The sequence below is a fragment of the Mustela nivalis genome, assembly GCF_964662115.1.
Source record: "Mustela nivalis genome assembly, chromosome: 7".
In the NCBI taxonomy this organism is placed as follows: Eukaryota; Metazoa; Chordata; class Mammalia; order Carnivora; family Mustelidae; genus Mustela; species Mustela nivalis.
In genome coordinates, this window is record NC_139026.1 from 81,179,961 (window position 1) to 81,205,726 (window position 25,766).

Below are 25,766 nucleotides of genomic sequence, written 5' to 3' on the forward strand. Positions count from 1 at the left end.
TCCTTTTCCTTCTGGTGCTTTTTATTTAACTCAAGAAATTAGAAGGCAGAGCATAAAGTATATCGCAAATGCATACAGAAAATGAATCATGTTCTTTTAGTGAGGGCTGAAGGGGGTCCCGTTGACATTTTATCTGTGCCCCTTCATTGGCCGTAAGCAAAACGTTCTCCAGTTTGCTCTCAAGTGCAGCAAATGTACCAAATAGGACTCTGCCTCACACGTGTAGAGGTTAGCAACTGCGTTTTAACATTGGATATTTATCTTGGGACCCCGTCAGATACTTTGCACTCTTGTTAATATCTATGAATAACTTTCAGTAACTACATGCTTAGTTTTCTCGCCTAATTCTTGACAGAACTGCAAGGCAGTGGTTTCTCTTCTCTTGCAGCTAGTCCTTGTCTTTCCTACTGAGATTGAGAAGCTTTAAAGTTCCCGTTATTACTGTGAGTAAATATTTCTGCATTTCCCTAAGCATTTAGCAATCTATAGGACCCTTACATAAGGAAGCGAAAAAATGAATAGGGAGATTGTTGCCAGAAGCAAAAGGAACTGATCTTTTGACAGTGACTTGACAACTACCAAGGACAGTGACTTCAGCTTCCACCAACATTTCTCCAGGCTACGTATTACTGTTTATGATTCATCTTTTGTAAGCAGCATATCATTGCAGTCTTTCCAAAAGGATGCCCACCGTTTGCAGCATAGATTCTGAAAAGCTGAGAGATATTCAAAAGGGAGATATTTGCTAATATGTTCTGTGAGATTGCGGTGGAACAAGCACTCTCTACCTTGTTAGTGTAAAAATTAGATTACTTTTGGAGGAAAATTGGTGATATCTGTCCAAATTTTAAATATATAACTTCTGTCCCAGGAATGCTGCTGCTCAGAATTTATGTGCAGATGCGTCAGTGCAGGATAAGGTATCTATGAGGAATTCAAGTCCCTCACTAAGGGACTGGGTAAGTCATTTATGGCGTATTATACCATCATTGAAAGAATGAGGTAGACCTATTTGTGCTAATGTGGAATGTCCACATATAAAGTGAAAAAAGCATGGATGGTTTGCTACCACTTTTAAAAAGATATTTACATAAATATGCTTTGAACATCTGAAGGACACACTAGAAATAACTAATAGTGGTTACTTCCGGGAAGGGACCTGAGGGACAGGGGATGAAGAGTGGAAAGGAGATACTCTGCTATCTTTCGAGTTGTTCTGTTATTTTGTTTTTACCAGGTACATGCATTTCCTTTTCACTGCTGATACATTTTTCAAAATGAACCAGACCAGGGAAATTGTAGAGTTGTTGAATAGGCATGCTGTCACCTGTTGCGTGCTTCTGAAGGAGCTCTGTCTAGCCCAGCTACAAAGCCTTGCCCTATCTAGGGATGGGTGTAGAGGATGCTGGACCGCTGGTCTAGCAACTGGATTCATGTCCTCCTTCCCCAAGGCCTAACATAGCTTTTCGCCGTTCGACTAAATAATGGACAAGTTTGCCTCTGTGCCTCAAGTCCTATTTCCCACCTATTAGTAGGGGCAAAAGATTATTGCGGGGATCAAATGTGGCCTGTTAACGGTAGAAGAATGGCAAAATAAATCATGCCGAAACAGACAAGCAAAATGGAAGTTACTTGGATATGTTTGCAAACATCTGTGTTCAGAAAGGTAGTTTGTTATTTATTAAGCATTTATTTAATACCTTCCTAAAGGTCCAAGATAACACTAGGACCTTGGGACTAAAACATATGTGCAAGTACGGCACATAACAAAATTATCAGTTCATTAGTTCAACTGCAAGATAATTTGCCCTCAAGACAGAACCTCATAAACTTGAAGCAGTCAGTTGGCACAGCATCCTCTGAAGGAAACACATAACCCAAAGGCCCAGTTTTCAAAATTTCTGTTCAAGACCAACAACTTAGCTAGAAGGGAAGGGTAAAAAGGAATAGCATCTCTTCAAATAATCAATCTACAAAATCCTCTGCCCTATACAGCAGATCCTTTAAGTTTTGGTCTCTTCCCAGGAAATAATCACCACTCTGTTGAAAATGGGAAAGGCACCCCCTACCATGCCCAAAAGGGAAAAAAACATTCACCCAAACAACTTCTACTTGTTTTTACCATATATTCCAGGGATATGTATGGGTTTGTTTTTACATTTATACAGTTTACATTGCTTGACCCATAAATAGCACTCGTAAGATTAATAGGGCCATAGTTTTAAAGAGTATTTACATAGCCCCACCATGCATACAGAGCCTTTTTAATATTGAAAAATCAAAAAATTTGAACTTTCCATCACTAGGCAATATAAATTTGACCATCTAAGCTTATAAACCCTGACTAAAATACAAGCAATCATTTCATCCATAAATGCTGTTTCTGGTTCCCCAACAAATCTAGCACTGCAGTGTAACAAATGTCTTGCAATTCAGGGATATAAAAATATCAGCTTTAAAATCTGAACTGTACATATGTACATTAATATTTGCACCGTTAAATTAGGAATACACTTAAGTCTATGAAATACTACATTATAAATAGCAATGTCTTTTTCAATCTGTAGCTGGAGCAAATACAATGCAATGTTTACCTGGCTAATTGAAAGGGGACAAGGTGGTCTTGTACGATGGGATGCACAGTATTGTGTGGGTCAGTGTGACTACGTGCATGCCGCACAACAAGACAGACTGATCAGGACCTGGGCCAACCTGGTGTAGACAAATGACAAACACTACCGCTTTACAAAGGTGGCGGAAGTCTGAAATCAACACCCCCATCCAATCACCTCGGGACAGTTTCTGGAGGATTCTCTTGAGGACTGGAGACCAAAGCCGCTACATAGGACTGGAATGCACCTGACAGGCACAAGATGTCACATCAACCTGGCACCATCCAAGAAGGGCAAACTGGAGAAATCACACCTTCCAAATGTTAATCTGACACTGTAACAGCAGCAGGAGTCTCATTTACATGGGCAAAGCACTTTAAACTATTTTAGCAACTTTCCTATGGAAGAAAAAGATATGATTCCAGATGGCTAATGGCAAAGTTTAAACATGATCTCCACAGCTTACTAGGTTAAGAAATAATACAGTTTTTGCCCTTGTGTCCCTTTTTCTTCTTGGATTTAGTTGTCCTCTGACCAAACTGAGGAGTAGGGAGTGCAGAAGTCGGGCTCGAAAGGTCATCTGTATAGTAGGCATATCTCTGGGGCCGGGGTTGAGGAATTGGTTGTCCAAGAAAATACCCTTCTTCTTCTGAGTCGGAGGAGGAGGAGGTGGAGGAACACCAGGAATCATCGTCCTCACCGTAGAGTCCCAGAAACCTGGGCAGTCCCGGGTTCTGCAGCGCGTAATCGGACGTGGCGTGGGCATACTGTCCGTACAGATCAGCATTCTGGATGTACGCCTGAATCTCCCGGGCACTTTTATTCTGTATAAATTTCTCGTAATTATCAGGGGTGTAAAGTCGCAGTCTGTCCTTGGGAGAGTATTTTCGTTCTGTAACAAGATTCAGAGCATTGTCAGAGCGGGACTTCCTACTTCTCCTGCGGCGATGGTGATGAGACCTGGATCCCCTCTCTTCGAAATGGTAGACCCGTCTTCGAGTCCTCTCGCTCATTGGAGGCTGCCGGATTTCGATGTTGTCATAGTTTCCGTTGTCGATGACATCATCCGAAAACTTGACCTGCTGTGGTCTGGACTGAGACTTGGATCTTCGAAGCACTGGCAGATGGACCGGTTTCTCCTCAGGCATGATTTTTTCTGTACACAACTCTGAACTTAGACTCTTTAAGGACTCCGCACTCCTGTGCAACATGGAGGAGTTTAAAGTCCCCATATTGCTCATTTTCTCACAATCCTCTGCCTCCATCTCCTCAAAGTTTTGCAGAGAATACAATGAGGGTCTCGGCTTGCTTTCTCCATCCACGGATGCCCCTAGGAGAAAAGCCGAGACAATTATTACAAATAAGCCACTTGAAGCATTTCAAAGAAAATTCTCCCAAATTTCAATATCTGACTAACACCCACAGGTAAGACTGACATGCATATATACGTAACTGAGGTGGTCGGACTTCTGTTGGTACAAGGGGCACAGCCTCTTACAAGCCCAGCTCTTTTGGAGCCAGACGATAGTTGCAGCTCCTGTCATTTGCAGCACAAATTTCAAAGCTTCATAGAAGTCTCATTAGTTTATATAGAACATGACATGTAGAAGCTTCTGCCTCTTAATACATGAAAACCAGACTACTTCACCTGAACATCTCTCAAAGCAATCTTTCCCTTTGCCTCCACGGGGCCACACCGTTATGGTCCTTCTATACCTAGGTGAGAGGTCAGCACACCAGCGCCAGGGCCGTGTTTGGCTCACAACCTATTTGGGGATAAAGTCTCATGGGAACACAGCCACACCTATTCTCTTATGCATCATCGGCCACTGCTTTCTGCAGAGCTGAGTGGCTGCAGCAGAGACTGTGCGCTCCAACAAGTACTGTCTAGCCCTTTACCAGAAGTCGGCCGGCCCTGTACCTGGACCATCACATCCAGCCTTCCCCCTTCACCTCTACGAACTATGCTACTTTCAGATTAATCTGACTTGAAGAAAGCTTTTCTGAAAATGGATAATGCTCTTTTTTTTTTTTAACAACTCCCAGGCAAGTTAAATGAATATTGTTCAGCCGGCAATAAGGGACTCGGGCATGGTGCAGACTACTGTCCACTGGAGACCACGTAACTTTCTACTTTCTAGAGGGAGCCTATTTCTCAGCCTGTTATTGGCAAGGAATGTTTATCCCTAACACTTTGTGTACCAAATGATGTCTGCTTTTGATACTACGTGTTAAAATACCTTCCACGGGGCCTGGCAAACAGGATATGCTGAGTGTCGTCCGACCCACATTCCTCAACTCCCCTTTGTTGTAGGCCTCATCTTTGACAAGTCAACGGAAACCAGGAATGTAGCTCCCTTCTCCCTCCTTGCCAGGGTTAGCCCTGGCAAGGGGCAGCCACCAAAGCCTTTGCTGTATTACAGTATCATAGCCTTCATGAGAAGACCGAAGTCGTTAGCTTGACTATAAAATGAGCCAAATCCTTTGCTAGCCATGGGCCAGTGATAGTTTTGTATCCAAAGACTTAATGCAAATGTGACACTCAGGAAGGTGGGTTCTAGGCTCAGTCTTGCCTTTAAAAACACATGTCAAGGGGCGCCTGGGTGGCTCAGTGGGTTAAAGCCTCTGCCTTCGGCTCAGGTCATGATCCCAGGGTCTTGGCATCAAGCCCCGCATCAGGCTCTCTGCTCTGCAGGGAGCCTGCTTCCCTTCCCCTCTCTCTGCCTACCTGTGATCTCTGTCAAATAAATAAATAAAATCTTTAAAAAAAATAAAAACACATGTCAATTTAGGCATTTAGCCTCCTGATAATTCAAGTTTCTTCATTTATAAAACTCAATAAGTAATATCCACTCTCCATAGCTCAGGATCATTGTTAAGAGTAAAATGTAGATAACTGATATGAATATGCTTTGGAAACAAAGTGAAGTTCTTTTATAATCTGGCTAAAAAAACCATTCAGCTCTTTTGAGCTATCTGTTGTCACAGGGCAATTCAGGAAAATATAAAAGATACTAGGAGCTTATAAAGGACATAGGCTGGTTTTAGAATCTTGAAATTCATATAGCACAATCCAAAGAGTACAGAATCTTTCAGACAAGATGCAGACTCCATTAACCAAATAAATCCATTTCCTCCTGTTTAAAATATGGACAATACCTATTCAAAAAGCTTATGTTAAAATGTCTACAGATGCACACACGTATGCACATGTTTGTTTTGTTAGTGTTCTGCATTTAAGGTAAACTTCCTCCTTCCCTTGGTCTGCAGTTTTAAATAACATAGTCCCTACTGCTGGACCATAGTTTGCTGAATAAATTGTTTAGTGGTTCTTTTTTCCAAATACCCATAATCCCTAGATTACAAACCTGTGATATTAGATAAAGCCAAAGAATCCATAGAATCTCGAACGCTTTGCTCTGGTTTCAAGTCTGACAAACACTCCAGGGAATCTTCATACCACTGTGTTTGCTCATGGTTATAGCCTGCAGCCGCGTGGTCCAGATCTAACTCCTGGAGCCTTCTGCTGCTTGCAGGGCCTGGGTGGCTGCCGTAAGCAGAATCACCCAGTCCATCCTGTGACTGTGCCCAGTACATATCAGATTGGTATTTTTTACTTGCGAGGCTCTGGTTATTTTGCTTTAACTCGGTCTTGGTTTTAACCATGTTATCAGATATCCAATGCTCGCTGGCTCGAATATCTATCTCATTGGGCTGCTGCTGAAAGAGACTTTTATCACCAAACTTGAGGAGGAGCTGCGTCATGTAATCTTCATGCTCAGCCCATTCTTCAGGGTCTTCTGGGGTTTCATGGTCCACTCTACCTTTCCAGAATTCTTCATTGACAAAACTTGCTCCCTGCCTGGAGAGACTCAGGTCATCCAACTTCCGAGAAAGGGTGTCCTCCGCATTGCCTGACAGGCCAGGAAACTTGTAGTTCAGAGCGGGGGACAAGAGAAGGGACTGTCTACACTGATCGGCTGACCGACTGCTTTTGCCCATCCGGACACTTCTTCTGGAGTCTCTAGACCGAGCGGACTGAAACGCAGAGTCAGAAGAATCAGAGGCGTGGACATCTTCACCAAGGCTGCATGTTTTCGAGCAGTAAATCTGGCCTTGTTTGGGAAGGAAGGGACATCCCAACAAAGAAGCTTTGCACTGGGCGCAAGAGAAGCAAGCTTCTGTGGCGTGCCAGTGCTGCCCGTCATAGGTCATCTGGGCGTGGTCCACCCCTGTTTTGGGAAAGGACAGAGGAGGAGATTACAGTGTGATCTCTAGTTAGAGGAGGAAGAAACGGGCAGGACTGTTTGTATGAGGGAACTCTAAGGGTGATGGGAATGTTCTGTATCTGAAAGGGTTGTGGCACAGTTAATTCTTACTATGTGCAAATTGCTTATTTTTGAATTGCCTATTTGCTAAGATTTATTTGTAACACCGAAATCAACACTTGCAGGGCTTTCAAGGAATTTGCAGGCACATGCAGAACGACAAAAAATTGGAGCCAGCTGAGAAGCATGTTCTCAGCTAGGTCAAAGCAATGTCTTGTCTTTTGTCTCAGCTCTTTAAACAACTGACATAGCCTGGGTCTGTTTTCTCTTTCTTCTAGTTTCTATTATCATGTTTTCTTCATATGTTTGTGCTTTTTGTTAATTCTCCTGTTGAAAATGGCCCCCAGGCATAGTGCTGGATAGTGTTCCTAAGCCCAAGAAGGCTGGGCTGTGTCTTCCAGAGAATATGTGTGTCCTAGAGAAGCTTCATTCAGGCATGAGCTACGGTGCTACTGGCTGGGAAGTCAGTTTGAATGAATCAATGTATATTAAATAAGATGCCTTCAAACAAAAACATACATTAAAAACAAGATTATATATTGATCAGCTGATGAAAATGTGACCAGAGGCTTGTAGGAACCCAACCCTGTATTTCTCCCAGGAACAATGGTTCTGTACTCAATAATTCAGGCAACTTTATAGAACACAACTATTACAAATACTGAGAACTGACTATATATCCATTTGTCAAAATGCAACAAACCAAAAGAGCTATTACGATCTGTACATTTCACTGTATATAAGTTATAGTAAAAAAAAAAAAGACTAGCCATTTGCAGACAGACTGCTGGGCATGTGACCGGGCAGGTAGGCTGGCTATGCACTCACCGATATGCTCCCCACAGGCCTCACAGTACTCCGCATACAGAGACTCGAAGCAGCCGCAGCAGAACGGGCGTCCGTCCTTCATTATGTACCTCTGTCCTCCCAGGACGGTCTCGCACTCAAGGCAGCAGAAGTGTTTCATGTGCCAGTGGCGACCCTCGGCTTCTGTGCACTCATCAGCAAAAATTATCTTTAAAAAGAAACAGGAAGGAAGAAAACCTTATTAGCAAGCTATTCTAACTGTTATGTTTTCTGGGCAACTGACAGACGGCAGCTCTTCAAAAAGTCACTTAGCTAACCTTGTTTCTTACAGCTTCAAGCATAAATCTAACTCAATTTAGATACAAAGCAAGAGCAGAAATTAAAAATGATGAAAAAGAGAAACTTAGTGACTGCTTAAACTAACAAACATTGATTTCTACACTAGGTAGAATTCATTTGGTCATATTTTTGCCCTCCAATCACACTTCGATGGCATAATCTTGCAAAGAATATGTTAGCATTGAAATAATTTAGTGTTCTGTATTTTAATAGAAAACTCATTTAAAAAGTCTGTAGAATCACCAGTTACAGCTATCCAGATGCTGCATTATGTGAATAGCACTTGTAGATAATGCTTCATTCGACCTGATGGTCATCTCCAGATTAGAGACTATTTTCTTTAATTTTGGTTTCAAAAAAATTGAAGATTTGAGAGAGTGAGAGAGAGCACAAGCATGGGGTGGGGGGTCGGGGGTCAGGTGGGAGAGTCTTAAGCAAACTCCACAGGGACCCAATGTAGGGATTGATCTCATGACCCTGACCACCATGACCTGAGCTGAAACCAAAAGTCAGATGCCTAACTGAGCCACCCAGGTGCCCCTCAAAAACATTTCAGATAGCACAGTACTAAAAAAAAAAAAAAAAAAAAACTTAAAAAAATAAATGTATAAAAGTAAACACTAAAAGTTTACAGTCACTGATTAAAGGAGACTGAGGAGAGAATGCAATGAGGTACCTAAGATTGGATCTTGGGCTAGAAAAGAGACATTAGCAGAGAAACTGGAAATCTAAAGTCTGAAGTGTAGTTAATGGTATTAGACCAATGTTAATTTCTTAGTTTTGATGCATACATCATCATGTTAACAGTAGGGAAAGTTGAAGGGAGGGTCTACAGAACTCTCTGTCATCTCTCCAACTCTTCCATAAATCTAAAATTACTTTAAAATAAAAAGCTTAAAAACAAAATTCCTTTCTTTTTTTTTTTTTAAGATTTTATTTATTTATTTGACAGAGAGAAATCACAAGTAGATGAGGAGGCAGGCAGAGAGAGAGGAAGGGAAGCAGGCTCCCTGCTGAGCAGAGAGCCCGATGCGGGACTCGATCCCAGGACCCTGAGATCATGACCCGAGCCGAAGGCAGCGGCTTAACCCACTGAGCCACCCAGGCGCCCCAAAACAAAATTCCTTTCACACCACCACCCCTTTCTACATGCCAGGGGTAACCACTGTTAAGTCAGTGTATGTCTTTCCATACTATTTCTGTGTGTATACAGATATGTACAGAATCTATTTCTCCATTTAACAAAAAGAAGATTATCTACCACACACTCTACTTGCAACTTATTTTTCTCCTCTCACAATCCATCAAGGACATCCTACTTATCAATGCTCAAAGACACCCGCTGCCTTCTCTTTATTAGCTACATATTATTCCATTATATGAATACATAAGGTTATCTTAAAAATAAACAGCAAAAGCAGGACATATTTTATTTTGCTTAGATGTGAACAGTGGAATGTTGGCTTACTAGAAGCTCATTTTTTCCAGTGTTACGGGATAAACTTCTTTTTTTTTTTTTACCTCATCACATGCTGAACACCGTGGTTTGAGCAGTTCAGCATGGTGCCTGCCACAGTGAATTTTTCCATCCTGGTAAAAATAGATGAGGTCGACCAGCAGCTCGTTACAGGTGAAGCAGACAAAACAGGAAGGGTGCCAGCACACTCCAGGGCCCGCGCGAGAGGCAAACACTGCAATTTCACCTCCGTTTATCTTCAACCCACACTAAAAACAAAAGGAGTTGGAATTGGGATGATCCTTCTTTGATGACTGGATTCTCAGCCTTTCCCACTTGACACTAAATCCCATTTTGTCAAGAAAGCTTTTATTTTTGCCCCCTCCTGTTGGTGATTAAATAGCTCTTTAATGCTGGATTATTTCTGATTCTCAGCTGGAACGAACATGCCTCAGATACATCTGCCACACTAGACTATTTCGAGGAATGTTTCACCCAACTTCCATTAAGTCGTTTTTCTGAGCCAGCCTCTCACAGGATACATTCCCTGCTCTGAGCCAGTGCCCATCTGAAGGTCTTCATTAGGCTTCTGTAGTTCTGAACGCTAGGTGTGCCCCTGTACCTCCCTCCATGCCGAGATCCTAGAAAGGCAGGATGTCACCCGATGTTTACGTAAGGCCAGACAGACTCCCCCCGTCACGTATACACAGCAGCGTAGAATTATAAACATGAACATCCACTTAATAAAAAGCTAGGCTGCTTTTTATTTTGGGGAGGCTTTGGGGGCCCATGCCTGTGCTAGCCCTGTCACCTACCCCCAAGCTCACTCTGTCCACATCACTCCCACGCACGCCTCATCCGAGGAGGGCTACCTGCTCACACACGGCATGCATCACTGCTCTGGACAAAAGCTTGATCGTTCCTCTTCCAAGTGCTTCTTTCTTCCGTTGAGCACTGAACACCTGCAGTTCTTTCTTCTCCTCCTCGCTCAGAGACTGGCAATACCGCACCTTCGGAGACAGGAAAACAAGCCCCACACTGGAGCGCACGGTCCCCCTCGCCAATTCATTTCCAGAGTTCGAGTTTCAGGAAAAAGCAAGTTGAACTGCCGTGTCCCGTGAATCCCCGATTTAAAAATGGTACCATACCTTTACAAGGACACCCAATCTTGCTGCTCTCTAGCAAAAGGGGAAGTACAATTTGAAGGAACTAGCTTTTAAAAAAACAGGCAATGTTTAAATTTTTATCAGAGACACTTAAGAAAAAAAAAAAAAAAGTAAGACATTAACCTTTCTACAAAAGTTTTAAACCTATTACTTGCCACACACACTCCACATTCTACAGGAACCCAACTGCAGGCCTGGACTATCAGAAAGCCAGGACTCTGGATGAAAGGGCAGGGAAATCCCAAGAATTTGTAGGCTCCTGATAAGTGGTGGGTGGCGGCAAACACTATAAAAACCAACTTGTTGTTAAGTTTATTGCACTGACACTCTTTTCTCTCTTAAAGAATGGAAAGCTGTAGCCTGAGGCCAAATTTTAACTGAAGAAAGGCCAAAGAGCCCTAGCCAATGAGGACGTAGAGTTTATGAGAGGCATCTCAATGTTTAGGGTGTATTTTTTTTTTTAATTAGCCTTCTTCCTGTCATTTTACCTCATTATCATGTGGTGGCAACTGATACAAAAGCTGTTTAATTCGATGTTTCTCTCCAGGACTGTTAACATAAGGAACCTTTTCCTCTGGTAAACACGCAAAATAGAGCTGGATCTGAGGAAGAGATGGAAAGAAGGACATCAGCATACAGGAAGGGAACATCTTAGTTTATATTCCATCTTTAAAAGTTACCTTTCCCTTCAGCTACAGGGCTTGGCCTCTTACAGCTAATGAGAAGACCAGCTGAGCCAACGCAGCAGAGCTGCAAGCCTTCGAACTGCCAGCCCCCAGCTGCTAAATTGCTCTTCAGGAATGTAATTTGTAGTGACAATTAGGAGCATCATAAATGATGCACCATAAAATGTGCACAGTTAATGCTACTATTCCTCAGCCAGTCTCCCAAGGGTCAGCCAAGAAACAGTGCAGGGGAATGCCGCCGATGACCACACAGGCTGTGTGACACTGTCCCCAACCCAGCCACTCCACAGGCACGCTGCATCTGCTCTCTGAATGTTACGCGTTACAAAGACAAAAGCTGGCTTGTTAAACTTCGTCAACTCTCCCTTATCAGGTTCTCCCAAGCATCAGCTTTCTTTGCTTCCCTCGGTGTTATTTTCTAAATACCTGAAGTCCATTTCCCTACGGAAACTGGAGGGGAGCCACACTGAGCTGTACTTGGGTCACTCTGAGAGGAGGACTCAATTTTTGTTTGGGGTTTTTATTTTCTGTTGTATTTAAGGAATTAAGTATTAATTTCTTAAGGGATATTAAGGAATATCCCTTCGCTGAGTAGCGCAGAGTATACTGCAGCACTGAGAAAGAATGAAAGCTAGCTGAGGGAAAAGGGAAAAGGAGATCGGGGAATCGGGGGCCTGTCCACCTCAGGATCTTAGTATCACACAAAACCTCCCCGACCCAAAGCTGGAAGAGGGGGTTTTCTCCTAGTGAGCAGTTTGCCAAAATATGGCTTTCCTAACCCGGGGGCCAGCCCGCTGCCCTCTCTCCCCATTGTATTGGCCACAGAAGCCTTTCCAGCTAGAAGGACCCACGGAGCAGCAGCTACATCGGCACGGGGCAGGCCCAGCGTGAATCAGGAGCCCCTATTCTCAGAAGAGTTCCTCACCATAAGTCAGGAGCAACCACACACCCAACCTGCACCTGTTACTTCAAAACTATGGCTTCACCCTTATAAGAATATCTGTCACCATCAGTGCTTAATAAGCTCATCATTATAAGGCTATGGTGGGGGGGGAAGAAAAATATGCATACACTTAAAAAAATGTGTCACCACAGTGTGAAGTGGCAAGGGGAGGGGGCAGCTAATTTTGTGCATTGTCTGTATTGTTATTTTATGTGTCAGGTTATCAAAGATCCAATGTCTAAGCAGTAATACTTCAGATGGTTTCTTACAGCTATTTCTTCTGTTCCAAAGCAAAAGCGTTGCTGAGAACATGGAAATGTTCCTCTTTCATTACCTTTCTGTTGTTACTGTTTTTTTCAAAGGTTAAGTTCCTCTCACTCTCTGAATACACATGTCAGACAGCCACATAACAAATGCATGACCAGAGCTCTGGATGTCATTCATGAGCAAAAATAGCATAACTGGAGGGCTTCTGGATTCAGGAGTTCAAAGGACTGAAAACTTTCATCAAGAAATTAAGGATGATGGGGTGCCTGGGTGGCTCAGGGGGTTAAGGCCTCTGACTTCGGCTTGGGTCACGATCCCAGGGTTCTGGGATCGAGCCCCGCATTGGGCTCTCTGCTCAGCGGGGAGCCTGCTTCCTCCTCTCTCTCTGCCTGCCTCTCTGCCTACCTGTGATCTCTGTCTGTCAAATAAATAAATAAAATCTTAAAAAAAAAAAAAGAAATTAAGGATGACCTTAAAAGGCAAAAATCTATACTATCCAAAGAGTAAGTAAGGACTGAGAAGGGTAGGGTGTCAGTGTGGTAGTAATGGTGTGTATGTATGTATGTGTATATATATATATATATATATGTATGTATGTATATATATGTATATATATATATATATATATTTTTTTTTTTTTTTAAGCAATTCTGAAAAGTCTTATATCCCCTTGGAAAACAGAACACACAGGACGAGCAGTTCCCACCTGCTCTGGTCTGAGGCCTGGGGGCACCCAGGCATACTCCTCCAACGCGCAGCCAGAGTCATCGTCCGACGTGGAGCTCCTCTGACACCCAAAGGCGAGTTTGCTCATTTTGGGCTCCATCTCCAAAGGCATAAGAATCAAGTGAAGAGGCCGGTTTCTCAGTCACAGGACATCAAACAATGGCTGCTGTGGACACACAAGAAAAAACAAATTAAAACCCAAAGGCACTATTCTTACCCTCCAAGAACTTTTACTGAATGTTATTTAAACACAGCTGGGCCTAGAGAAAGTAACCGAATTACTGGTGTCATCACCCTCACAACTCTCAGGCCCACGGTACCTTAAAATCTAGGGCCACAATTTAAGGGGCACCTGGGTGGCTCAGTAATTAAGCTTCTGCCTTCCGCTCAGGCCATGATCTCAGGGCCCTGGGATCGAGTCCTGCATGGGGCTCTCTGCTCAGCAGGGAGCCTGCTTACCCCCTCTCTTTGTCTGCCTCTCTGCCTACTTGTGATCTCTGTCTGTCAAATAAATAAATAAATAATCTTAAAAAAAAAAAAATCTAGGGCCACAATTTGGAAACAGCCCCCTTCACGACTCAGATTTCAGAAAATGCTCCCCAAACTAGCGTAGTTCCAGTTGCCTTTAAAAAATGCTCCTCTAACACACTATTCATTAGAAAGGTTCTCAAGAAATCGGCTTTGCTGTCTAACTTTCCCACAAATGAAATCCTTGTGAAGTCCTAGGAGTCGAAGAAAGAAGTGTGAGGGCCTGCACCTCCCCCTGCCTCACCCGCGCTGTGGGCCATGAAAAATGGCTCCAGAGAACGCCACCCCACTTGCCAGGTTTCTAGTCAGTGTTCTCAAGAGGCACCACTCCGTGTGCAGAATGGGTCCACGGGGGCAGACCGCTTGGGTTTCCGGGTTCTGATCAAGTTTCAAGAGACAGCAAAATGAGTTTACTCAATGAGTGGAAAGAGCAGTTAAATCCTTCTATAGTACGTTCAATCCAAAGCCTTCACTATCAATCGGCTAGAGTCAGCCAAATAGTTCATTAATGAGTTCCTTCAACAGAAGTACTGAATCCAAGCACAAGGCAAAAATAAAATCCAGTGAGGTGCCCATTAGTGTTGAACTGCATTACTACCAGGCACTCACTGAAAAGTTACACTGTACCTACTATGTGTGTGACATGCTAGCAGCCAGCTCGTGGGCAATGTAAATCTAGTTCTGGAGGAACAGTCTTCCTCAGAGGGAAGGGCTGTATAAGGTGTCAACACAATTGTCCCTGCCCGAGAGCCCAGGAACTGTGTTAGCAGCACTGAAGTTCCTTGTTAAGTGTCTTCTGATTCTTAACATCCTCCCTCATCCCAAGGCACCAAGGAAAAAAAGACACAAGACTTTCAGAATCAGCTTTCAGAATGCAACTTTATACCTGCTACTTTCCCCTCACGAGAAAAAGTATACATGATTAGTTTGACCCCGGTTTGAAGAAAACAAGGCTGCAGGAAGTACAGTGACTTGCCCAAGGTCACACAGCTAAAAGCCAGAGTGCAGTCTAACTCCTCAGACTTCCAAAAGTTGTTCTGCCTTAAAAAATTCTCTCGCGGGCGCCTGGGTGGCTCAGTGGGTTAAGCCGCTGCCTTCGGCTCGGGTCATGATCTCAGGGTCCTGGGATCGAGTCCTGCATCGGGCTCTCTGCTCAGCAGGGAGCCTGCTTCCTCCTCTCTATCTCTGCCTGCCTCTCTGCCTACTTGTAATCTCTCTCTGTCAAATAAATAAATAAATAAATCTTTAAAAAAAAAAAAAAAAAAATTCTCTCGCCTGCCGAAACAAGTAGGAAAGGCAGTGAAGCCTGAGACCAAACCCTTTTTCATCTACTATGTCAAACGCAACTCTACTTACAGTATGTGTAAGTAGACCAGAATGTGTTACCTATCACAACCTGATTATTAAAACATATGGTTCCCCTTTTATAAGTTAAAGGACGTAAGAAATTAAACTTGTAATAGTCAACAAATGGAAGGCCAAACACCCAATGCCCACAATCTTTAGTAGAAGAAGGAGCAATGTCACACGGTCGTTAGATATGATTCCAACTAAAGATTTAACTCCTTCATGCTGAACAAAAAGTAAAGATGACCTCATTGCCTCCACTATCACTGGGAGGTTATGACCTTTTAAATAAGTCATCATTTCACACAGGTGCAATTCATTCCCATCTTGACTTAAGAAAGGCTCTCTAAACTAAGGCACATTCCTTAGTCCTCAGTAAAAAGGGATGTGTTAATGAAAGTCAGAAAATTTCTTGGATCTAGTCTTTCCCTTTTGTTTTAGAAAAAGCAACTCCCACATGTCAAGAGAAGAGAACTAGAGTTTAAGAACTTAATTAGTAACCCAAAAACCCCACCAGGAGAGAAGGAGGGCCGGACTTCAATGTAATTTTAACCTGAATCTTGAAATATGTTCATTTGGTCCTTGCCAAACCTGGCTGAGGAAGGAGACACTACAGTACCTGCTCTGCAGAAACTTATGAAGAACATAGATTTTAAGAAATTTTTTTATTTTTTTATTTATTTGACAGACTGAGATCACAAGTAGGCAGAGAGAGAGAGAGAGAGAGAGAGAGAGAGAAGAGGCTCCCTGCTGAGCAGAGAGCCCAACTCGGGGCTCGATCCCAGGACCCTGAGATCATGACCTGAGCCGAAGGCAGAGGCCTTAACCCACTGAGCCACCCAGGTGCCCCACGAAGAGCATAGATTTTAAATAGAACCTAAAAATTAAATGTCACCATATTATAAAATAAGAAAAAACACAAATTAAGACAAATCATGGATTTTCCAAACTAGCACAAAGATGCAGATTACCAAAGATCTGAATCCCTTTTACAGCTGTATTCCTTAGCTGTATTCCTTGATTAGCCTTTTGCAAAAAAAAAAAAGTACAATTACTCTCCTAATTAAGGTAAATCAACATGAGCACTAGATGACACAGTCTACCTCCTCCCAATCACCTAGAGGGGCTGGCCACGCTTCGAGCCTGCCCTCCCCATATTCATCCCAGCCTCTCCACAGTCTACACGGAGAACTGCTGTCCACTAACAACATGAAGGGTCCAACTGGAGGAACATGAGAGACGAAGTCCTTGTTATCCCAGACAAGGTTTCTGGTTTCATCTGTTGGTGCTCTGACAGCTACCTTACTCCTCTGTGCCGGCCTGGCACGATTTGTGTTCTGATGTTTAATCCCCATATCAAGCAGCCCGAAGAGGGTGTATCTCGATTCATAGAGAGGGGAAACTGAGCCCACAACGATCTGCCCCAGGACAACTGTCTGAAGGTCAGTTACCCATCGCTGCCTCCTAGAGGTGGATCCCGATAGGACAAGTTCCCTTTTTTGCCACCATCTTAGCCGTGCCCCTGAGCCACAGCCGTGACACAGGACGGACCGTGGGGGGACAGGCCGCATGGCCCAGCGCAGGCAAAGTGAGCACACAGGCAAGAAGGATTATAAAAATTCAACGGCCGGCCGCATGAGCTGTTGATTCAGAAACTGTTCTCCGGAGAAGGCCTCTGTTTGCTTTGTATCAGGAGACAGTAACTTAAAATGACAAAACATTCCATTCGTTTGCAAGGTCTCAGAGAGGAAAAAAAAAAAATTAGAAAAAGAAAAGTGACACAGCATGACCTTCACTCAACCAGGCTGTAGTGAGAGACACTACAATGCCACTAGCTACTTCTTTACTTGAGAACACTGAATATGGCTTTTTCTTTTCTGTTTAAAAATTACCTGTCCAGAGACCCTCAGATTCTTGAGTATATCATCATCTTGTACTGCGTCATAGGAAAGCAGGGGACTGCTGAGCATGGTTCCTGCATTTTCTAAAATGTTAAAGTAATAAAAATGATAAACTTGCCCCCACTGCTAACTCTTACTCTAGGCATGTACACTACTGTAGGGTATGTGCTTTGACAACACGACGAGAGGGGAACCTGGACATGACTTATGCTCTGGGTCATGATTAGGGGCTTCCTGGTGACATGTGAATGCGGTATGTCTCATCTGCCAAAATTCCACCTATTAGACCAAACACGAAACCAGGAATTGGATCTAATAGAGAAACATCATTAATTTCATTTCTAGGCCTCGTCATTTTAGGTTGGTCATGTGATGTAAAGACACAAATCAGATATACAAATGAACTGGATTATAATGGTAATAGAGCTGCTCAAAGCTGGGATTATGACAGAAAAACTTTCTCAGGATTTGTTTTTTTTTTTTGCAGACCCACGCTTAGATGCACAAGAGTGGCCTTGTCCTGTGCCCCGCCCTTTATTAATTTTGTATTTTATTTTTGCAAATTTGTATTTTTTTTAAAGATTTTATTTATTTATTTGACAGAGAGAAATCACAAGTAGGCAGAGAGGCAGGCAGAGAGAGAGAGAGAGGGAAGCAGGCTCCCGGCCGAGCAGAGAGCCCGATGCGGGACCCGATCCCCGGACCCTGAGATCATGACCTGAGCCGAAGGCAGCGGCTTAACCCACTGAGCCACTCAGGCGCCCCTGCAAATTTGTATTTTGATGTAATTTCAAATTTCAGAAAAGGTGGAAGAGTAAGGGACTCCTATGTAGCTTTCACCCAGACTTATCAATTGTTTACATTTTGCTTCATTCCTTTTATCATCTTCCTCCTCCTCATGATCACAAACACTACACATGATTTTATGGGAACCATTTGGGAGTGTGTATTTTTATATTCTCTTACCTAACCTAGCTAAACTAAACATGGTATTTTTTAAATATTTATTAAAAAAAAAAACCAAAAAACAAAAAACTGTGGGCAAGACACCATGTTAGATGCTCTAAATAAACAGAATAAAAAGCCAAAATAGCTTAGTATTCTGTGGTTATTGTGAGGCAGGTTTACTTCCTGGTCTTGAAATGCTGTAATTTAACTGAATGAACTTAATCATATGTGAATGACAATTATGTAAGAACCAATTCTGTGCTAGGTTTGCCCCTCCTAGGGAAATGAATCAGTAGAGGCCCCACCTCGCCAATGTCTCTTTGTAATTCTGGATGTTAAGAAGTCTCATCATGCAGGGAAAAAAGTAAAACAGTTTTCAGGAATGGGTCTGTTCAGGTTTCAGAGTCTGAGCCTTAAGGAAACGTGCAGAGGAAGCAGCACCTTTAAGAGTTACCATCGGGCGCCTGGGTGGCTCAATGGGTTGGGCCACTGCCTTTGGCTCAGGTCATGATCTCAGGGTCCTGGGATCGAGTCCCGCATCAGGCTCTCTGCTCAGCAGGGAGCCTGCTTCCCTTCCTCTCTCTCTGCCTGCCTCTCTGCCTACTTGTGATCTCTCTATGTCAAATAAATAAATAAAATTCTTAAAAAAAAAAAAAAGAGTTACCAACACAGTCAAAGATGTCCTCGAGGTCAGCGCAGCACGCAGGAATCTGAACCAAATCAGAGCAGGTTAGGAGGTCCTTGCAGACACAATTTGAAGAGAAGACTAAAAGCCAGTTAGAAGAATCTAGGAGAGAAATGAATGGCAGAAGAAAAGAGCATGGACACAAGGGAGGGGAGAAAGAAGCCGGAGATTGGGCAGAGAGAAATGAGATACTTTTTTCTTAGAAAGACAAGGATTATCCTGGGGGTGCTCCGCGCCGCCAAACAGACGGTGGAAGAGTTTCATTTCCCTCCTTTATCCTTTTCCTCCCTCTTCCCTTCAAAACAGTTAAACAGCTACTTCTCACCATGTAAAAAGACTCAAAGACAAACCCTTGCAGGTGTAGGACTTCTCAATCATCATATAATTGTCAAGAGAACATCTGACCCAAGGGCTAGAGCAATACTTAGGGAATAGGATCTGGGGCTTCAGCATTCAGTAAACTCAGCCTTGAAGCCTTCAGACCTCTCCCAAGTCAGTGATCACGAGGTCTTATCTTATGGCAACTATTTTTCTTTCAAAGACAGTGTAAGTATGGGAAAGGGTTTTTTTTTTGCCTTTTTTTTTTTTTTTAAGATTTTTTATTTATTTAACAGAGAGAGAGAGATCACAAGCAGGCAGAGAGACAGACAGAGAGAGAGGGGGAAGCAGACTCCTTGCTGAGCAGAGAGCCGGATGCGGGACTCAATCCCAAGACCCTGAGATCATGACCTAAGCGGAAGGCAGAGGCTTAATCCACTGAGCCACCCAGGTGCCCCAGTATGGGAAAGTTTTGAAGAAAGGAACGGCATGAATATAAAGAATTAGTTAGTATCGACATGTGTCAGTTGGCATTATTACTTCCACTGTTAATTAGTGGGAACATTTTCTTGAAGCTGATCGGCAACATCCAGAATAAGAACAACTTAATAACAAAACAAGGTTGACATGTGAATTTCATCTTCTTTTTGAGGTCAGGAGGTTGTCTAACCTTTTGAAGGGCAAACAATTTTGACAAACTATTAGCCTCCATTCCCAGATCTCTTAGAATCAGCTTCTAACCAATCTCCAGTACCAGCTTGTGTGCATGTGTGTGAGCCCACACCCACCCAGAGACACACGTGGTGCGTAAGGGTCTACACACCGGGGTATTTCCAGGTGTCTTAGGCAAAGCAACAATTGTGAGAACCCAATATATGACTGGCTGTAAGCTGACCCTTCTCAACTTGTCAGAACATGGCCTTATTTATCCAACACCATGATGTAAGGAGGGGTTCCTCATGAAATTTACTTCCAGATTAATTTATTCCATTTATTCATTCATCCCCATAGTTAAAGGCCATTACTGAGTGATTCCAGGAAATACCAAAAAGAGGCAACTGAATTTATTCAATTACAAACTAGAACTTAAAAAAAAAAAATGTATCCATGATGACAAGAGTATTTCCAAATTCTGTTATACAATTCCTTGCTTTCTTGAGTGGTGCTATGTGTGTACTGTATGTGATTTAGCCTTTGGCTGCTAATTTGCTTTCATTCTTAGTAGAAAGTGAACAGTAGAAAGAACACAGGCTTCAGGAATCTAATCCAGCCATCCAGCTGGGTGTGACCTGGGAACCGAATTCCTCCACTAGAAAGTAAGGTTAGAGCTCTCTTTCAATGAAAAGCTTATGTCTGGAATCACATGGCCCTACACTCATGGATTTAAGATGGCTGACAAACTTTTTATATGTTTTTCCCTCCCTACTGTCATGATTGATTTTTTAATTCCTGCTGCTTATTAAGTAAGTAGCCTTTTCTCTTTGCCCACAACCAGCAACCTCCAAATCTTTTGTTTTATGTTCTGCAAATTAGGCAACTACAATTTGGAAAAAATTTGTTTAAAAGTATACAGAGTATACAGAATCGCTTCTCGCCCTTTTGGCTAAGATCAAGGGTAAAAGGATATAGAATCATTATACTATGAACAAAGGCTTACACATTCCTTCTGTGAGTACAGTAATCACTGGTTAAATAAGATAACGTACAATGTGTGAAGGTATTTTGCTAATTAAAAGCAGCTTTATTATTTTGCTATGCTATTCTGGTCATTTAAGAATCACTTACTTTCTGCTGTGCTATAGGCTGCATCCAGGACAGCTAAGGATTACTATTTTGACTGACCTTGCCGTATACCTTGCCATAAATGAGCCTTTACTATTTTTCCCTACAAAGCTTAGTAAGTCAGCACAGTATATGAAGGTCCAGAGGCAGAGAAGAGTCAAGAGTTTCGCTGGAAGACAGAAGCAACAAGAGAAGGCAACAGGAGCACCGAATGCCATTGTCAAGAATTAGACACATCAGGCAGGAGACTTTGTGCTTAACTCTCATAAGGTGACAGGAAGAGACAAAGGGCATGTGAACAGAGTGCCACCGACGGTCTCAAAGAGAATTAATACAACAGGGATGGTCAGGAAATAGAACAGGAACCTAGGAGGGCCCTTTTAGTCCACTGCTACTAAGAGAGCCTAAACATGGTGGCTTGGGGAGATGAAGTAAAAGGAACCAATAGGAAAGGGGGAAACTGGGTCAAAGACAGTCTTGAGTCTTCTGTGACTGAAAGACGATGCACTAAAATGGAAATACGACATAGGCAAGTCAGAGGGGAATAAGGATTAAAGGGGGTTGAGGAGAAGGAGTTCAATCAGATACATAACGGACATTATAACTATACATCAGTTCTGGTCTGGTTCCCATTATTTTTTTTTTTTTTTTTTGGTTCCCATTATTAATCATTTTCTTGGACAAAGTCACCAAGCCAAATTAAAATCATGCAAATAGAAAACAGAATAATTTTCAGTGCCTGCCATTGAACATGAAGTCCAAGGTCATACCCCTAATTACAAATACTTTCTCCAAATCCACTCTAGTTCCTACGCAAAGATTACCGTGGCATTGCAGGATCCCTATGAAAAGGTACTTCTTGTGTGAACCTGCCCAGGGAAGTCAGAAATCCTTTGATCACCAAAACCCAGGAGAGATACCGATTTGTGAAGTCAGTTGGGCTAACATTCTCTAGGGGTCCCCTGCTGCTAAGCGTCATTCTGTGGGCCACAAACTGCTTAACAACTTCTTTGTTAAACTGCTTGTTAACAAGGCCTTAGCACACAGAAGATGCAGATCACACATACCCATTCAAGAGCTACTCTAACTCTGTCAGGCTAAATATGCAGGTGAATTAAATTTAACCACAGACTAACTTGGCAATACAAAAACCTGTAACACTTCTATTCTTCACAACACACAACACATACAACCCTATGGATATAGGTTTTTTTGTTTTGTTTTGTTTTTGTTTTTTTAAGCCAGAGACCTGTAATCACCATAGGTATCAAAACTATGATAACCAAGGTTTGGATTTCATAGTAGAGACCCTGAACTCTTATCTCTTTAAAGCTTTCTCACACACACTCAAAGAGCACTCAGAGCTTCCAGTCTGCTAAAGACAAAAGTTCAGAGCCCAATTCAGTTTTATTTATATTGAAATGAACTGCAGAGATAACTGCAAAATAAAAACATAATAAAGGTATCCAAAGACATTGCCTAATGAAAGATTCTTTTGCTAAAAGTACTTCATACCAGCAATTAGTGGCATTAGGCCATGTGCCCCTTGGCATTTTCTGTATTTTCCAGGTAAACCTCCGTCCAACTTGTACATTTTCCAACAGCTGAGTGGCCTGTCATGTACCATCCAATTGCCAAGAAGCTATCCATTTTTCCAAGAGGAAATGTGCAACTCTGCGGGGTTTCAAAGCATTCTAATTTCATGCACAAATACATTCCACGACAGTAAGACAGACTGCTTAACAAAAGGAGGAAACATGATGACAAAGCATGGTCCTCTGCCAGAGCGACGCTTTTGGGGTCAGGTTTTTTGGCTGTAAACCGGCCTATACAGACAAAATCCAAACGCACGCTGGGGTGTGCGGCGGACCACGCAAGGCACTGCGCTAACGAACCAGTTATTTTCCATAACGGGGGACGCAGATATTTTCGCAAATCGTGTTCCAGTCAGGCTCCTATTGATTTTCTGAATTTCTATTTTCCACGGCGGCCCAAGGAAACGGCAGCCAGACTTGACTCCAATGTACACACAGACTCGGGTTTCACCCCGTCACCTGTTGGCTCCTGAACAACACCCCTCTTTGTGAAACTTACAGCACTCATTTGAAACAAGTTTCCAGAGAAAACACTTCAAGAAAGTGTTTGAGAAGTCACAAGACTCGAGTTGTAAAAACAAATTCCACACATAGCCTGGTTTATACTGACACAGATTAATGTGAAATCCCGAGCTTTTTAAGAAGGGGTCGGAGGGGAGCCGGAGGGAAAGGATGCCACCCTTCTCGGGGAAAACGCGGCCGGCTAATTCTAGACAGGGCTGCGAGGGACGGCTGTCGGGGTTCCGCTGGGTCAACGCAGACCCGCCGGCAGGAGAGAGACCCCCCTTAGAGCAGCCGTCGGCGCCCCGCAAAGCCCGACCCTCCGCTCGGGCCGCAAGGGGGCGCCCCGGGCCGCGGGAGGGACCGGACCCCCGGCCCATTCCTAGACTGCCCCCCGCCGCCCCCTTCCGCACCCAGAAGCCGCGCCCCAGACCCAGCGGCTGGGAGCGAGTCCTTCCCGGGCGCCGACGCGAGGCCCGCAGAGCACCGCTCCTCCCTTCCCCTGGGGGTCAGTACAGTCGCCCGTGAGTCCCCTCACCCACCTCCAGGGGAAAGCCTCGCGCCGCCTCTGCGCAGCGCCCCCTCGGAGGAAGAGCACTCGCCCCGCGGCTGGACGGAGCTACTGAACGGCCGCCGTCTCCTCGTCTCCCCCAACTTCCGACGAGAACCCCCTCCCCGCGGGCGCACGGGGCGCACCCCCGCAGCCCTCGGCGTTCAGTCGCCGTCGCCCCGCTGCCATCAGGCCCCCGGGGCAGACAGCGTCTCCCCACCTGCGGCTGCGGGGCCGAGCGCGGCCTGCAGCCCCTCCTGGCGCCCGCCGCGGTCCGCGAATTCGCGGAACCGCTCCGCGTCCTCCGGCGCGAGGTGGTTCCCGAAGGAGAAGAGGACTGGGTGCCCTCCGGGTCACCCTCACCCCCCCGTTTCCGGAGACCCTAGCAGGGCGGGGACGGAGACACGGAGGCGCGGGGGCGGCGAGCGCAGGGCCCCTGGTAAACCGTGCCGGGACGTGCCCCTCACCCCGGTCGGGGCTCAGCGCCTGCCCCGCCCAATGGGTGGGTGGGTGGGGGTCGCTGCCGGCAGCCCCCGCTCGGCCGTGATGCACCCCCCACTCCACGCACACACATCCGCAACCCCCTTCAAACCTCTTTCGGTGCAACGCGGCGGTCCTCACCCGCTGCAGCCCCCTAACCAGCCGTGGGGGGCCCGGCAAAAGGTCCTTCAGCTCCCCGGAGACCCTCCGTCCCCGCCGGCGTCGCCGACTCGGCTCCCCCGTGTGTGAGTCGCCTCGTCCAGGCCACCGCATCCCCCACACCCCAGCGCTGCGTTTCTCCAGAACCATCCACCGGGGAGAGAATAATCGCCGCGTCCGCTCTGCGCCCGGGGCCGGCGCTCTTCAAAAAGTAACCAGAGCCCGCATTTTAAAAAGTAACCATTTCGCTTCCTGCGGCTCCTACCCTCCTAGGAGCGCGTCCCGCCGGCCGCCCGGCTCGCAGTCCCAGCCCCGCGGGGCACCCGGCTCCTGTCCGCAGGAGGCGCCTGCCCAGCCTGATCTCGCGGCCGCCCGCTTTCCAGGAACTGTCACTGCTGACCGTGCCCCTGGCAGGTCTCCACGAGGTCCTGCGCGCACACGATTCCTCGAAAAGTTACCCACCCACTTGGCCAGCCTCGCGGCTGGAGCACCTTACCTCCGTCCGCCCGCTCCATTCCCAGGAGCCCTAGTGAGAGGAGCGGCTGAGATGCAAATACCCCAGGACGCTTATGTAAACTTCCCCCTCCCGCAGGTGCACGCGCGGGCCACAAAACGCTGGGAGAATTATGCAAGGCCACCTCTTAAAGAAATCATCTCCACTCAGCCCCATAAACATGATGTCAGCAAATGGCACGTTTAACCAAGTTCTCACTTGGAAGGGCTCATTAACATATGAATTCTCCTCTTAGGGCTTTTGCATTTCGCAGTGATTCCTACTGCTTAGAGCAGGAGGTTTATTTTTATCGGTAAATAACAGCAAAAGAAAAGGTGCCAGGTCAAGGGACACACTTAATGGAGTGCATGAATAAGCATTTTTATGAACAGGTGAACTCCATATCATTATTCAGACACAAGAACATGCCTCATACTTAAGGCTAATCTTGGTTTTGAGCTGATTCCTAGGTACACTGAGAGAAAGTAAAGTTTGGCATTAGTTATCTACAGAAAAAAACAAAAGAAGCAAAAACAGGACCTCAAAGCTTACCAAAACAGAAATGATAGATCAGTACAACCAGGACCTGAGGCACCCATCTCTTCTGAACTACAGATTTCAATTTCTACAATAGCCTCCTTTGTCACAAGGTGATAAAATGCAAGGGAGGGGAGAGAAAAAAGACTCCATAATTAAAAATGTAAGGATTTTGTCCGTTTATAAAGTGCCATTAAATAAAAGCCACTTGAAATGGTCACCAGTTCCTCAGGCATCCTACCTTTAGGTTAAAAAAAAAAAAAATCCTCCATCAGGATTCCTTGGGAGTGCTTTGTAATATATATGTTTCGACAGTATGCAACTCAATAATAGCTCATTGTAACTGTGAGTTAAAAATACACAAACAAGTTGCCATAAATGGAGCAGTTAAGTAAATAACTCTGGCCAGTTTCTGTTATCTCTGCCTTAAAGAGAGGAGAAGCGGCTGAGGAGAAGCTCCTTTTTTTTTAAGCAATGGTTTTAAAGTGGCAGAGACAAAAATTTGTGTCTCTGCTGGAAGACTAATTCAGAAACACGGATTCAAACAACGGGATTTGTAATTCAAATAGGCTCTCTGTTGGCCAATACGGATACCGGTTTTGAAGACGGTTC

The 25,766-nt window shown here is 44.4% G+C and overlaps 1 protein-coding gene across 8 annotated transcripts in view; it reads right to left on the reverse strand.

The window, feature by feature from the left end:
• PRICKLE1 (prickle planar cell polarity protein 1) overlaps positions 1–25,766 on the reverse strand; it is a 116,565-nt gene continuing 90,799 nt past the window's right edge. For 4 of the 8 annotated variants that reach the window (XM_082742265.1, XM_082742268.1, XM_082742269.1 and 1 more), the window contains exons 2-8: positions 13,311–13,496; positions 11,197–11,310; positions 10,415–10,552; positions 9,608–9,811; positions 7,769–7,955; positions 5,981–6,844; positions 1–3,942 (exon numbers count right to left, since the gene is read on the reverse strand). In XM_082742265.1, the coding sequence (XP_082598391.1) occupies positions 3,083–3,942; positions 5,981–6,844; positions 7,769–7,955; positions 9,608–9,811; positions 10,415–10,552; positions 11,197–11,310; positions 13,311–13,442 (2,499 nt within the window). In that variant the 5' untranslated portion in view covers positions 13,443–13,496 and the 3' untranslated portion in view covers positions 1–3,082. Of the gene's footprint in view, positions 3,943–5,980; positions 6,845–7,768; positions 7,956–9,607; positions 9,812–10,414; positions 10,553–11,196; positions 11,311–13,310; positions 13,497–23,477; positions 23,570–24,106; positions 24,376–24,620; positions 24,742–25,766 lie in introns of those variants that run through there. The other 4 variants (XM_082742267.1, XM_082742266.1, XM_082742270.1 and 1 more) reach the window with 4 other exon arrangements.